The sequence below is a fragment of the Phalacrocorax carbo genome, chromosome 25 (assembly GCF_963921805.1).
Source record: "Phalacrocorax carbo chromosome 25, bPhaCar2.1, whole genome shotgun sequence".
Lineage (NCBI taxonomy): Eukaryota > Metazoa > Chordata > Aves > Suliformes > Phalacrocoracidae > Phalacrocorax > Phalacrocorax carbo.
In genome coordinates, this window is record NC_087537.1 from 4,606,470 (window position 1) to 4,621,546 (window position 15,077).

The 15,077-nt window shown below is 50.6% G+C and overlaps 1 protein-coding gene across 9 annotated transcripts in view; it reads right to left on the reverse strand.

The window, feature by feature from the left end:
• TLK2 (tousled like kinase 2) overlaps positions 1–8,887 on the reverse strand; it is a 45,614-nt gene extending 36,727 nt beyond the window's left edge. For 3 of the 9 annotated variants that reach the window (XM_064473417.1, XM_064473416.1, XM_064473409.1), the window contains exons 1-3: positions 6,592–7,298; positions 4,428–4,516; positions 2,527–2,592 (exon numbers count right to left, since the gene is read on the reverse strand). In XM_064473417.1, coding sequence (XP_064329487.1) covers positions 2,527–2,592; positions 4,428–4,508 — 147 coding nt within the window. In that variant the 5' untranslated portion in view covers positions 4,509–4,516; positions 6,592–7,298. Of the gene's footprint in view, positions 1–2,526; positions 2,593–4,427; positions 4,517–6,243; positions 6,440–6,591; positions 7,299–8,871 lie in introns of those variants that run through there. The other 6 variants (XM_064473410.1, XM_064473411.1, XM_064473412.1 and 3 more) reach the window with 6 other exon arrangements.
• Positions 8,888–15,077: the final 6,190 nt, after the last annotated feature.

Here is a 15,077-nt window from a genome sequence, read left to right on the forward strand (position 1 = left end):
TGCTAACTCAATGGTGGAGACGCACTTCACTGTCTCAAGCCAAGGTACCTGAATTCTTCTGAGTTCTGTAGCAAATCAAGAGATTTCAGAAGCAAAAAGTCAATCCTTAGTTCTGCTAGAAGTTAGTGCTGACTCTGCGCAGGCTTACTCCAAAGTGAAATGGTTGAATGGTTTTCCCGTTACTCTGGTCTGCTGCTACTGTATAAGCCAGGTTTAATTAACATACTCTTATTTCTAGAATCATATAAATATGAGAATTACAGCCTGCTTCTGAATTATGCATTTAGAAAAGCTCGGTATTATAGCCAATAATGAAATCCCCAAATCACCTGTGTCTTTTTGCCATGAGAACTTAATTTACCATTAGATGTTCACAGGTAACCTCTGCTGTATCTGATGAGTAAGCAGATTTGCCATAGGATGTTTTGGTTTCCATTACACCCCCTTGACAGTTCCCTCGGGGTGAAAAAATGGTATTTTTATTTTACTGATGACAAACTGGACAGAAGGGTCACACAACTCACCCTAACCCTCAGTTCAGAAGCAGAAACAGAACTGAAATCTGACAACTATTTCTGGGCCCTAGTAGCCAGACAACACATTTGACATAAGTAACGTTGCACAGAGAAGTATCCAAGCAATTTTCAAGTATCTGGCATAAAATCCTGACACTGCCTGTGGTTGCTGATAAATTAAATTCTAAGTTTCAAAACTCTTATTAACTAGATTTGGTAGGATGCGACACCTATTAAGGACCATCACTGGGCAGCACTGCTTTCCTCCAAGGAAGACATGATTATTCTCATACATTAATCCTCAACTTCCTATCTTTGCTGCTAAAAATGTTGCTAGAGTAGACCACACAACTGGTAGTTACTGAGCTGATCGAGACTGCTGGAGTGAGAAAGAAAGGGTAAAAGCCAAAATAAGACAAGTAAATGCTGTTCTTTTTTATGAGCAATTCTCTTTTTGGAAGCAGATGTTCTGCAACGTAAGTGACAGTCTTCAGGTTGTTTTCACTTCCCTCTTTAAAATACCTCAAAAATGGAGAAAAGGGAGCAGCAGCTACCACCAAGACCAATACTTCTTCAATTCTGGCACAGTCATCTGGATCTACAAGATTCCTACAGCACGACAGAGAAGGTTACTCTCTCTAGAAATACTCTGGCCTTTATAGTTTGTCTATAATGAAGTGGCACACACAACTCCGAAGATCTTTTAAAGACCAGACTTGTAGAAGACATGCGTGCTGCTGTGATGACCTGAGACAAGCTGTGTGCAAACACAGATTCACCCATCACAATTACCTATTCCCATTCTTATCCAGGAAAGTCTGTGGAAATGATACACATCCTTTGGAGTTAACCCGCCTGATATCTTAAAGGCAGCATCCAGACAGGGGGAAGGGAGGCAGAAGATGAGAACAGACCAAATTAAACAATGTTATCTAGAGAAACAAACTACATTTTGTTTTCTGTGCCTACTGACCCAAGGAAGATGTCAGAGATGTCTGGTCGGAATAATGCCTCAAGTGAATACGCTTAGATTTCCCCTAGTAAGTAAACATAGATGGGAGCTAAATAAGCAAGGATACCGGTAGGTGTCAGATAGTCATGTGTTAATTCAAGGACTTGCTTTGTGAATTTGGGGAAGAACGGCACTTTACCATATGGCAAGAATAGACATCTAAAGCATCACTGGCTTTTTGAAGCTATCTAGTGACCTGGATGAGCCACATGAGTATAACAGTTGCCTAGAAACATTCCTTGCTCATAGATTTGATTCCATGTATTAACTCCAAGCTCCTAAAGAAATATTCTCCAGCTACTAAGTGAGGTAATTAATCGCAGACTTGCAACAGAATTTTGATGCATTTGGGACTGCAGATGACCTTGGTCATTGGGTTGTGCCTTCAGCTACCACAGGAGGTGACGGCACACAGCTGCTTCCAAAACAGTTTAGGATTTCTGTCCTCTACTACTGTTACTGGAAAGCTCTTCCAGAAGCCCATGATTCTGATGGCCAGAAGCTTTTTTCTAGTTTCAAGCCTAAAAATTTATTCTAGATGAGCGCAGTCTTATTCATTCTCAGAAATACGTGTAGTTGTTCTTTACTTGCAAACATGCAGGGAAAGAGGGCTTTAAAGCTGCAGGATGTAAACTAGTACATTAGTTTTACACAGGTCCAAAATATACCCTGTATTTTTAAACATTAAAGAAACCTAACCAAACACACTAAGGGACACTCCAAGTCAGTGGAAGGCAGGAAGCTCAGTTACAACTGCCTGCTGCCCTCGCCCAATAGGAGAGCATCTAAGATGACATTTCTTCCTTTTATGCAATAAACAGCAACAGAATACCTTCCATCCCAGGAGGATGTGCCAGTCCCAGTCCCACTAGATGGCACTAACTTACCCTACGTAGCCTTCCTTCCACATTTAATTGGAGAGAACTAAAAAATCTTAGTTGAATCATACAAATCGTATCACAGCTTTCCCAATATATTCCCTTTAAGACAATGACCTACCAATGCCAGTGCGGAGCATGACGGACGGAGACTTGGGGGGGTAGGGAGGGAATTTGAAGCACCAACCTGGGAGGGAATGTAGTATCTGAGATTAATATTGCAACCGAGATTTGCTGCAACATAGTAGAGTCATGCTAATTCATATCAATGGTTGGCTGATCTATTGCAAATTAGCAAGTATGCAGGTAAATAAATAGATATTGTTTGAAATAAGTGTAGTGCACTTTAACAGTTTACTAATACAAAGTAGAACACTATAGCGTATAACAACAGGTAAAAATAAAACTTGGTAACAGAAGAGCTTTGCTCAAAGTGAAGCCCCAAGAAATGAGACTTTGTTACTTGGATATGCTTTAGAAACAAAAATGAGTTTTCAATATTCACCTTACAGAGAAAGGGCATGTACCTTCTGCCCCAAACATATTGAAAACATAATTAAGACTTGCTTTCTGGTATCTTTCAAAGGTTATTCCTTTAAAAGGAATAGTTCCTAACATTCTTTGTGAGCATTGACTATGCTGGCACCGTTTTAAAGCACTGATAGTGCCTGTGCTTCTAAGTCTGAGCTGTTCTAGAAAGTTGTTTGGCTTTACCTATACTGCTATGGTGAAAGATGTTGAAGTGACATATGTGGGGGGAAGAGATAAGAAACAGATGAAAAAGGACATAAAAAGTTGTAGTGTTGTATAAAAAAGTCTTTCAAGATCGTGAATACATTATGTAGCATAAACTTTCATGCTAGTAAAAGCCTTAAGATTTAAAAAAGTCTTAAGAGTGAGGGAAAAGACCAAAATAACCCCAGTCTTACTTCAGTAACTGAAACTGTTAAGGGGTAACAGCTTCTAGTGTTAATCTTCCTTACTACGCTGCCTTACAGTTGAACATTTTACTTACTCATGCTCCCAAGACTTAACCTTGTTTGAGTCCCGACTGAAGTACAGATCAGAAAGAAAAGTATGAACTCAAATGAAACCCTTTTTCAAGTTCTGATCTGTTTTGAATTTTTCAAACACAACAGCATCTCTACAAAGTTTCTTCCCTAAATAATTCTATGACATTTCTGAAAATTATCTAGCAATGATATGCTGGTTTACCATCTGCCTTGACCTTGTCCAAAACTCGTATCTTCCTCAAAAATAAACTCCTTATCACTGACCTAGTTTAAGATGAGTTCTGCCACCATTTCATTGCTCAGAGAGACTATCAATTAACACTGCCAACAACATCTGGAGAACTAACAGCTTAATGCTAGTATATCAAGCAACCACACAATGTTGTTATTTACGTGCCTTACTCAAGAAAGGCAGCTACTGAGAAGTTATGAAGCTGTACATGAGGACAAAGATGGGATTTTACTAGCAGGTTGTGGATCACGGATATAGGAGAGCTTACCTTCAAATACTTTTTGTGTGTGTCCTATGTGACCAAGTACACAATTTTAGCACGCTGCACCCACAAAGAACTGTATAAATTCCCAAATATATTAAGTCTGCCTACATGTTGTATCAAACACAGTAAACTTGAAACTGTATCTAACAAGTGGCCAAATTCAGTTCTCAAATGCATTCTTGGAGAAAGGAAAAGACAGACGAGATTCCCACTTCCAAAGACAAAGCTGTCATGGGTTTCTTTGGGGCGTACAAGCTGCCTTAAGATGGAGGAGCAACTCCTGAGAACTTAATTAGAACCCCAAATCTTCTGTACAGCAAAACATCTGCTCATAGAGATCCCATTTTCATTCCTCTTAAACACACTTCAAGCAAATTAGCTGTCAAAACGCAACTAGTGATACAAAACGTTCTACTCGCAAAGCAAAATTATCAATTTAGAAATTAAAAAAACGAAATGCAGTGCAGGATGGATAAACAGTCATGCCTGCTGCCAAAGGTACTGCTACTCACCTTAGCAACCCCAACTCCAGTGAACCTGGCCTCCAGTAGTTCCTGCCTTCGTGGGTCCAGGCTATGCAATTCTTCCATCATTTCTGCTGCTATGGGAGAACAACACCCAGATTATGCAATGCAAGGAAAGGAGAGAGATTTAATATTCTGTGCCACTGACGAGACTCAGAGTGCCTGTTCTGCAGCATAACCATGCAGAAAGCATTTTCTTGCAAGAGAAGTTCAAGATTACCATGCAATAAAGACATGACTTTGCCACCATATTACTGTATTTAAACCATAACCCTGCTGGAGAGTTTCCTCTTCTATCTGTTGTACCAGCCATTTCAAGATCTCTAAATCCAAGAAACCAATTATGTCACGTTCTCCCACTGGATGCTTTATTAAAAGGAAAACATGGGACCAGAGTGTTATGACTAAAAGCTTCAGAGCTTTTCATCTGTGCTGCATGACTAGGAGGGAAAAAAAAAAAAGCAACACTCTTTACCCCATAATTTATTTTTGGCTAATCCTGGAAATACTAGATCTCCCCGAACTCCAGATTTCACTGACAACAGCTTTGGCTCTTCCAAGCGCAAAAAAGGATTATAAGAAGAAAATAACGCTCGTTTAAACCGTTTACTTTATAGCTTAAAGCATCAGATACCTCTAACATAACAGCTGCTTCTATATACTGGATGAACCTTGGGTACCTCTTGGCAACCTGACACAGCAGATGCCACTATTTGAAGGGTTAAAAAAACCTCCAAAAACCCAGCATAGCTGTGTAAACAGGTTAAAAACCAGGAAATACACAATTTGAATACTGAACTGCAAAAAAAAATGGGACAAATTTCAGTGTTCATTATAACTGTGAATCACATCTTCCCAACTGCACCAATCAAGTTCATTTCCAGAAATGTCTGTTCCAGTTTCATTTTCTGGACTAAGGTAGGAAAAAAAATAGAGACAGAAGATAAAGATTTGCTGTATAAAGAGCATATGCGATGAGGAAAGTTCTTGAAGGGCAGCAAGTGCCCTCTAGAATAGGCAGTATACAATTGTTCCTTTTATTAACTGTCCATTTTGTCCCTGCCATTTCCTCCAAACGCTGCAGATCCAAGTTCCAGGGGGCAAAGTGAATCCATCCGGGGGCATTTGCAACCACTCTCCCAAATCAGTAACAGGCCTCAAAAACTAATGGGATACTAAATGTGGTTATTAGAGAACCCTATTTCTACTATGGGCTTTAAAACCCCCGACGAAGCTATCAGCCTAGTTTTCAAAACAGGAAATCTGTGCACCGAGGAAAATGACAGACAAGCCATGAACGCAAAGATGTTAAAGTACTCCCGGGTGTCTCCCCCATTACGGGGCGACCATCCGGGAGGGAATCGCGTCCCCCCGCCGGGATGCTGGTCTGGGGAAGGGACTGCCCCGAGTTCCCGAGCCTTTCCCCCCCTACCCCACCACCTCCGCGGGGCCGAGCTCCCTCCCGGGGCCTGCCCTGGACCCCCTCCATCCATCCCGGCAGGGGATGGCATTCTCTCCCTGCCCTCCTCGACTCCTTTGCGGGGTGATTTTCAGCACCTCTCTCCCATTCTCCCTCCCCACTCGGGAAACAGAGGCACGCGTTTGAAAATAAGCCGGTGAGTGAGCAGCCTTGCCCCACTGCCAGCTGCTGCACCGCCTCGGCCTGCCTCCTCCTCCTCCTCCTCCTCCTCCTCCCCGGCACCCCAGGCAGCACCACCTCAACTCCCAGGCCGGGGATCCGCAGGCCGTGCCCACCCCCTTCGCCTCCCCCGCGGGCCCGGGGTCCCCCTCGCCCCGCTCTTACCCCCCGCCCGCCGGGCCGGGCCGGGCCGCGCTGCGAGCCCGCGGGGCCTGCGCTGCGCCGTGCCCCGGCGAGGCGGGTACCCGCGGCCCAAGGCCTCGCTCCCGCCGCCTCGGGGCACAGGCCTCCGGCCCTTCCACCGTGACCCCGGCCCGGCCGCAGCCTCCGCCCCTCGCCTCCACCGCGGCCCGGGGGTCGCTGCTCGGCTTCTCCCACCACCACCACCACCCGCCTCCCTTCCACGGCGCCGGGCCCGAGGCCGCCCTCGGGGGCGGCCTCGGGCCCGGCGCCGTGGAAGGGAGGCGAGGGGGGGGTCCCCGCGCTTCCCCCGCCGCCCCCGGGCTCTCTCACCTGGCGCTGCCGCCGCTGCTGCTCCTGCCGCCGCCCCGCCGCTCCTCTCCCCTCCCGCCCGGGCCCAGCGCTCCCCGGGCACCGCTCGGATCCCGCCGCCGCCGGGGGCAGGAGCAGGAGGAAGAGGAGGAGGAGGAGGGAGGGAGGGAACCTGCTGCGGCGGCGGCAGCGGCGGCGGCACGGGCGGGAGGGGGGAGGCCAGGGGCGGCTCCGCGGCCTCTGGTGAGCCAGCCGCCGCCGCCGCTGCGGGCACCCGGGCTCCACGCGGGGGAGAAGGGCGGAGGGGAGGGGGGCGGCGGCAGTTGAAGGACGGCGGGGGGGGTGGGGGGGGGGGGAAGGTGGGGGCTCGCCCCTCGCCGGCTCCGGGGCGGGGGGAAGGGAGACGGGGCGGGTGTGGGGGAAGCGAGAAGGGACGGATAGGCCGCGGATCCCCGGCCTCGCGTAAGAAACCTGGCGCGGCCGGGGTGCGCGCAAGGCCGGCGGCGGGCGCAAGGCCTCGCGGCAGGACAAAGGCCCGAGGGAGGGCTCGGCGGGCGGCGGCGGCGCCCGGGCAGGTGGGGGAGAGCCGTTGGGGGCGGGGGGAGGGCACGGGGACCCCTTAGGCTCCCGGGGGGGCGGCGGGGCGCGGGCAGGTGCCGGGGCCGGTGCTCGCCCCCTCCCGTCCCGTCCCTCCCCGCCCCGCGGCGCTGGGCCCGGCCCGGCCCGGATCGATTGGTGCACACACACTAGTGAAAGCGCGCGGCGTCTCGCGAGATTTGCACGGCGGCGAGAGGGCGGGGGAGGGGCGGGGAGGGCAGGTCAGCGCGGGGGGGGGGAGGCAGGTCAGCGGGGGGGCGGGGCCTGGGGAGGGGCGGGGCCTGCTCGGAGGGGCAGGGGGAGGGGCCGGGGTGGGGGGGTCAGCAGGTACAAGGGGGGGGTCAGTCGGCCCTGGGGGGGGGCACATAGGCCTGGGGGGCTGCAGAGGGTCGGGATGGACGAGGGGGGGTCAGGATGTCTGGGGGGGCAGCAGGTACAAGGGGGGGGGTCATTCAGTCCCGGGGGTCGGGGTGGGCCTGGGGGGCAGCAGAGGGTCGGGATGCCTGGGGGCTTCTGGGGGGTCAGCAGGTACAAGGGGGGGGTCAGTCGGCCCGGGGGGGGCACATAGGCCTGGGGGGCTGCACAGGGTCGGGATGGAATGGGGGGGGTCAGGATGTCTGGGGGGCAGTGGCGGGGTAGGAGGTAAAAGGGTGGGTCACTCAGCCCTGGGGGCAGCACACAGACTTGGGGGGTCTCGGGGGGACATCAGGTACAAGGGTGGGTCAGTCGGCCCTTGGGGGGGCACACAGGCCTGGGGGGCAGCAGAGGGTCGGGATGCCTATGGGGGTCTGGGGGGGGCAGCAGGCACAGGGCAGGGTCAGATGCAGCCTTGGGGTGCGGGCAGGTCTGGGGGTCAGGGCGGGTGTGGGGGGGCTGCAAGCAGAAGGGGGGGGTCAGGGCAGCCCTGGGGGCATTTTCCCCCCCTTCAGGGGAGCAGAGGTTGACCTGCCCCCCACCCCCAGCAGGGTGACCCCGGAGAGGGCGTGCAGGCAGGGCATCCATGCAGCCCCCCCACCCCTCACCCCCTCTCCGGTCTCCATCTTCCCCAGCCGGGAGCGACCTCGCTCCCACAGCCACCCTCATCCCCCCCCCAAGGGAGGGTGCAAGGGCACCCCAGCACCCCATCCCTGCCCACCCCCTCACTGTGCAGACCCCTGCAAAACCCCCCAGGAAGGGGGCCCGGCACCGCAAGCCCCCTCCTTGGGGGGGCTGATCAAATATGGATATCGCCGGTGAAACACAACCCCGGCAGCTCCCCGTTCACCGTTGTTCCCCCTCGCCTTTCCAAGGCCAGGCCGCGCAAGGAAAAAAGATGACCAAAAAAAAAAAAAAATTAAAATAATAAAAATAAGGGCTTGCCCTGGCTGCAAACGAGCAATTGCATCGCAGTTGATTCGCCCTTCTCCGGGGCGGCGGGGGCAGAACGCAAAGCTGCCGGGCGTCGCAACCCTCTCGGCTTTAAGGCTGAATCAGCTTTCTGAAAAGCAAACAAGCTGGGAAGGGGGGGGGAAGAAAGGGGTTTGTTGGGGAAAGGAAGTGGCCAGGCCTGTCCAAGGGGAGGCAGGCGTGGATTAGCGATGGGAGCGGAGGTTCCCCGAGCTCCATAAAGGATTCGCCTCCCAGAACACCGGGGCCGGGGAAGCCGAGGGACGCCGCCACCGCCGTGTCTGACACGGAGCAATTTATGACCGAACTGGAACCTACCAGTTTGGCAAAAGCGATGATGTGGAGAAGAGCTGGCGGAGCATCACGGAAAATCCGCTCTCGCAAGGCGACGGGGGGAAGTTGGATTATTTTAAAATTGTTAATTTATCGTACTTCGAGCCCGGCGTTATTTGTTAACTTGGTGTTGCAAATGGCTTTCGAAGCGCCTGCCTGTTCTCGCAAGCTGTGTTTCCTGTGCTTTAATCTGTTTTTTTGGTAGAAGAGCCACTCCAGTTTCAGCTCCTGCTGTGTGAGTCACATTTTCAGCACGACCAGCGGCAGGAATTTGTAAAATAAATAAATAAATAGCATTTTGTGTGTGTGTTGTGGTTTGTTTTTTTTTTTTTTTTTAACTAATTCTGGAGTAAATATTCCATCAGATGCTAAACTAATCACTGCCATTTAGGGGAGCGCCAATTAGTACTGTTTGCACAGTTGCTGTTCGGGGAGGGGTACCTTTCATTTGTGTGTTTCTCTTTGATTTTGGGTGGAGGGAGGAGAAAACCAGGGAGCCATTACACCCAATAAAGTGACCGACTTCCCGTCCCACCCCCCCGCCCCCAGCTCTTCTGGACCCCGGACCCCTAGAAACACCTCCAACTTTAATGGGAGCAGTTCACCCTCTCAGGGAACCAGCCAGGAATCGGACACCAATAACACCAAATCTATGGCACCGTCCCCCCGTCTTCGTGGTTTAGGGGTGATGGGGGTCACTTTGACCTCATTTTTCTCCTGCTTTTCGGAGGGAGCTTGCTGAGGCTCTTCCGCCTCCCCCACGCGCTGCTGGGGATCGCGCTGCCGGGGACTGCGTCGCCAGGGACCACACCGCCATCAAGCTTTTCACGCAGGCTACCAAAAAGCCCACGGGGCTACCACGTTAGCATTTCCTATTGGCGTTTTGCTTGCAATGGTTTTCATTGAAGTCAGGCAGATCCACGACCCTGCTCTTCTTCCCTCCAGCAGAACCAGATGCCCAGGGAGGTAAGAGCCTCCTGCAGCAGCGGGTGGTGACTTCTGCTATCGAAGCCGAGATTGCACCATCCTGCACTTGTGACCTGCCCCTCTCCCTGCCCCGTGCTCCTCCACGCCCCGCAAAATGGTTGGGGTTTCTCTCTTCTCACTTGCGATTTCAGGGATGGAGCACGTCCCCTTCAAGCACGCCGCCTTCAGTATGTTTTGGGGGAGCTTTGGGAAGACACAGCCCTTGTGGCTTGCTGTCCAAGGGCTCTGCTGGCTCAGCTCTGCTCCTGGATTTTCAGCAAGCTGTGAGCGCTCGCTCACAAACCCCTTCCCTCGGTTAGCCATACAATCGCATCCTTCCCCACTCCGCTGCTGCAAACGCAAATACCGTCCTCTCGACCTTCGCCCTCCGAAGAGCAGCTCCTTTTTCCTTTCCAAGATGCCAAAATAGCAGCTCACACAGGACGCGGCACCTTGTATTTCTGTGGCGTGGGGCGTGGGGAAAGGAATCAACAAGTCGCAACCGTATTTCTGGCCGTAGGCAGAAGTTTTGGAGTAGCCTTTAAGGGTACTGCTTGCCGCCTGCCCAGTGCCAGGTAGGTACAAGCGGATTTTAGACAAGTTCATCCGACAGCCTCAGTAGGGAGTAAGTTACGGGATAGATTTCCCAGTGCAGACAGAGCCTGTAGGTTGGCGATCGCAGAGGTTTTCCTCCCAAACTCCATCAGGACCCCGCTTTGAGCAGGGATGCACCATCCATCCCAGCCTGGTACTTCACTTCTTATCGTGCTGCGCCAGTGCATCCGAGACTGGCCCCCCTGGAGCAGCAATGATCTCTAAGGTAAAAATATATTTATTGGTGATAAGACACTTGGACTCTTTGTTATGGTGTTATCTCCTGCGGGAGCAAATCCCCCCAGGTTTGGACTCAGCAGAGAAGTGTTGGGACTGTTGTTTTGTTTTAATCCTGTTTCCTAAACAAGAAAAGCCAAGTTATTAGAATGTGCTCCTGGCAAGGAAAGGTCAGTTTGTGACCAGTTTTTACAGGGAAAGGTTTTCTAATTCGAAGTGGCTGGAATATGTAAATATCTCATCATTTCATATCGGAAAATTCTGCATTAAATTAAAAATTCTAATGTCAACTTTTAAGATACTACTTCCAAAAGCCTATAAAGCATCAAAACTAAAACAATGCTTAAGGTTAGGAAACCAAAATTCTGTTGATCTCAACTTGATTTTCCCCATAGTATTTCAGTTTGTGCACAGTTTCAGTGTGATCGACTTTCTGGCCCAGCAAGAGAAGAGACTACTTGGATCTCCAAGAATTCTCATGCAGGAAAACTCCTCCTTCCAGCCCACACCTGAGTGACACACACAAAGTGTTGTTTCCCCCCTTTTTCATTGACTTCCTAACAGCCCCCCAGCTCTGGTCCTTTTAGAGGAGCTGGTTTGAGAGCCAGCGGCGGGGTGGTTATGAGCCACGCGGTACGTACACGGCTGACCAAATATTATCTCATTCATGGGGGCAAGCCAGCCCTCCTACACCACCGCCTCTGCCAGATTCCTCCCGTACAGCATCCTGCTCTCCAGGTCTGCCACCAGCCAGCGTTAATGCTTCCTACCACATCCCCCGTGGCAGCCCTCATCTTCTTGCATTGGTCTCCTTGGATGTCAGCAATATCCTTGGCACACTGCGCTTGTATCGTGTCTTGAAGAACTCCTCGGCTGCCGCAGCCATTTTCTTTGTCACGGATTTCGACTTGAGCGGTCTCCGAGAGCTCCCCTCCAGCCAGCATGGCGTGCTTAGCAGAACAAGAGCCAGCCCCTACCTTTGCATTGCAGCTTTGCTGTTAATCCATGCTAGATTTGACCAAAATTTGATAAGATTTTATAGATATTTTAACATGGCATGTAGCAAGTTCTTCGTCTTGAATTTTGAAAAGATAAAATACCAGAAGTCAAGCTCCTGACCTTTTTGAGGTGATTTTGGTGACTTTCCTTTGCCTCTGCTTTCCAGGCTTGTGAAAACCTCTGACTACATTTTTCCTAGCACTTCTGTACTGCCATGAGGTCTAGAAATGTATCGACATAACGTAACACATGCACGAAAAAAGAGAGCTGAGATTCCTCAGTGATAGCAGGATGCCAGGAGCTGGGGGCTTGAGAACAGCATCAAATAGTCTGAGTCTCTAAAATGTAAAAGCTAGCATCAGCGATCTCAAATCCGAAGATTTTACAGCCATTGGGAAAAAAACAAACCCCCAACAAAAGCCTTCAGCACTCAACAGCTTTCCTAAGGCTTTAGCACTGGGGGATGATCTCACCTCTAGGCACCACATCCAGAAGCGGCCAATCCTTGTTTGCAGAGCAGATGCTGTTGTACCTAAGGAGGGATGAGTTGCAAGCGAAGGAGTGTTCAAAACACCTCGCCCTTGTGTGGATTGAGAATTTAATCAGGGTAGGGCTCCCGGCACAGCCTTTCCCTCACCGGGAACATTAAAAAGGTCTCTCCTCATTTTCATTAGGCTGGAAGAAAGTTGGTATCCCAGCCTCTCAAAGATAACATGCCATCACCTGACTCCTTCCCCAGGCCATTCGGAGAGCCTCCTCCCTCCCACACAATGGAGTTTATCTTGGAGGTTTCTCCTGCCCCTCCCTCCGTCTACACCTTTGGGTATCCCAGCAGGGAGGCTTTGATACCTGAACCCAGTAGGAAAGCATCCAGGTCGCTCAACCTCCACACACGCAGCGAGCCAGGCGCAACCGCAGAGCGGCGCCTTGACCCGGGGAGCGCGTGTCCTGCCTGCCGGAGGAGGAAGCCTGCCGCGCGTGGGAATGCGGACCTGTGCGACCGCCACGGCCCTGCCGAGGGGAACCAAAACCCACTGTTTTTCCTTCTGCACGCACCTGAAATGATGCGATTCTCCTTCATGTGCCAGCAAATCCTTCCCTGTCCTCACTCGCTACCAGTTCCCTAGAATACAAGAGGGTATTATTCTCAGCAGGATTTGCTCCCTGCTTCTCTTCCTCCTGCATAAAACGGGCATAATAACACCCTACCTTACAGGGCTTTTGAAAGCTTCAATTAAACAAACTGCTCTGAGATTTGTGTAAGAGGAAAATTAAATCAACATCCTATTGTAGAGCTAGAGTTACTGCGTGCATATTTCTGTAAGTATATTCAGCCTCTGTGTGAATGTCTGTAAATACACACCAACCTTCGTAACAAGGCTTGTCTCAGTGGGGAAGAAGTCACTTGAAGTTGAGGAAAAGCCACATTTAGTTTTCCGTGCAACTTTGATTGACCTTTTCACATCCACCCTTGGCACTGTATGTGGAAAACCACGTGGCTGTGTAATTAAAGGCTGTAGTGTAGCATACCTGCCTAGGTGGTGCTCCCCAAAGGAGGGGGACCCAGCACCGTGCCTCGTGCTTGGCCCCATGGATGAAGAAATAGTCCAAGGGGAGACCAGCTGATTTTCTCTCTAAATGGGGAAAGACACACCCAGAGCCCCCAGAGAAGGGTGGCAGGGTACCTCTCCACTTACAGCTGTAGAGCAGGTCCCCTGGTGTTCCCCACACACACCACAGAGGTGTGAGCCTGGCCTCTGCAACCCAGGACTGCAAACAGCAACTTCCCACTTCACATGAGCTGGAAGTTTCATAGGCCAAAGGATTGGCCACAATCCCCAGAACTCCCCAGCCCCCAGATAACATGCAAATGCAAGAGCTACAAGGGCCCTTTCGACTACAAAACATTAAAACAAGCTGATACAGCAGTCATGCTCCCACTTCACTGCAAAACCCAGTTGCTGTTCCCACGCGGTGTTGGCGCTTGCAGTGAACTCTTCGGGGTTATTCAATACCAGGGAGCACAGTTTAGAGCAGCGGGGTGCAAACCTCACCAGGATGTTCCTCCTTCCTGGAAACAGCCATGGACCAACAGGCTGGGATCTCCAGGCAGGTCCTGACACGTTAGACTTGCTAGTGATCTTTGCCATCAACGCTTTCCAACCACAGCTGGTTCCCACTCATCCAACTGTGGGTCAAAGACTATGTTTTCAAGAGTCAAAAGCCTTCACCTGCCATACCGTACAGCCTTTGGGCAGGAGGTAAAAGCAGAGGCACACACGGCTAAGATTCTTTTCCTTCTCCCTGCCTGTGTTCCAGCCAAGTTGCCAGGTCTGGCCTGCTCTCTCCATCCCAAAGGTAGCTGTATCCTACTTAGTTCCGATTAGTACTCGCTGTTGCCCGCATGGGTAGTTTCCTGCCCTGTGCCCCACTTTCTCGGCAATACAAGCTCCCGCTCAGCAAGGCGTTTACACATGGGAACTTCCTGCCTTCAGCAAGAGCTAAGCACAAACTCCAGAGCTTTGCTGATTAAGCACAGAGCTGACAATTCCTTTCCCGCTAGAGCACCTTCCTTTGCAGAAGAGTCCTCCAAAAACATTCCTCCCTCCTCACTTTTCTAGTGATTTCTATCTTGCCCTGAAAACATATATGACATCACTGTTAGAATCAGAACCCAATGGACACTGTACAAAAAGATGGGTGCCAAGCACACACCCCGTCAAGGCAGATGAATAGCTACAATAGCAAAAGTGATCCTGATCATGCATCTTCTCTTCTTGACTAGTTTTCCCCAATATGGCACCAAACCAGAAGTGGTGGCGCTGCTCTGATTGATGAATCAGATCCAGTTGACTGATCCAGACAACAAAGGCTGCATGACTCAGCTTCCCTCCATCTGTCTTGACAGAGTTGGAAGGATGCTCCCCAAATCCCTTAATAACTTGATTCCTGTTGCCTCATCCTCACCTGTGCCCTCACTTCTAGGCACTGAAACCTCTGCATCTTTCATCTGTGCTCAGGAAAAACAGTTAAGTTCAGTATGGGCCTGTGACTCCTGTAGCGAATCCAACTTGGGACCAGCCGGGGCTCATCCCAATGCCAACAACCAAAGGAAGCTCTTTTGGCTTCAGTTATGATGCAATGTCAAAAGCTGCTGGCGTGCATACACAAAGGTTCCCCCTGCTCGCACCTCTGTTTTGTTGAAAATAGTCAGGTCTCATTTATCCTGGAGCTCTACAACTAACTACAGAATTAGAGATGGCGGTGACATAGCCTGAGAAGTGGAGCTGAAGCATTTGGGAGAGAAGAAAAGTGTGTCTGGTCTCACATGCTTCCAGTCAGAAGCATTTGATGATTACTGTTGTCACAATAATCCCTAAGGATAACTGCCATTT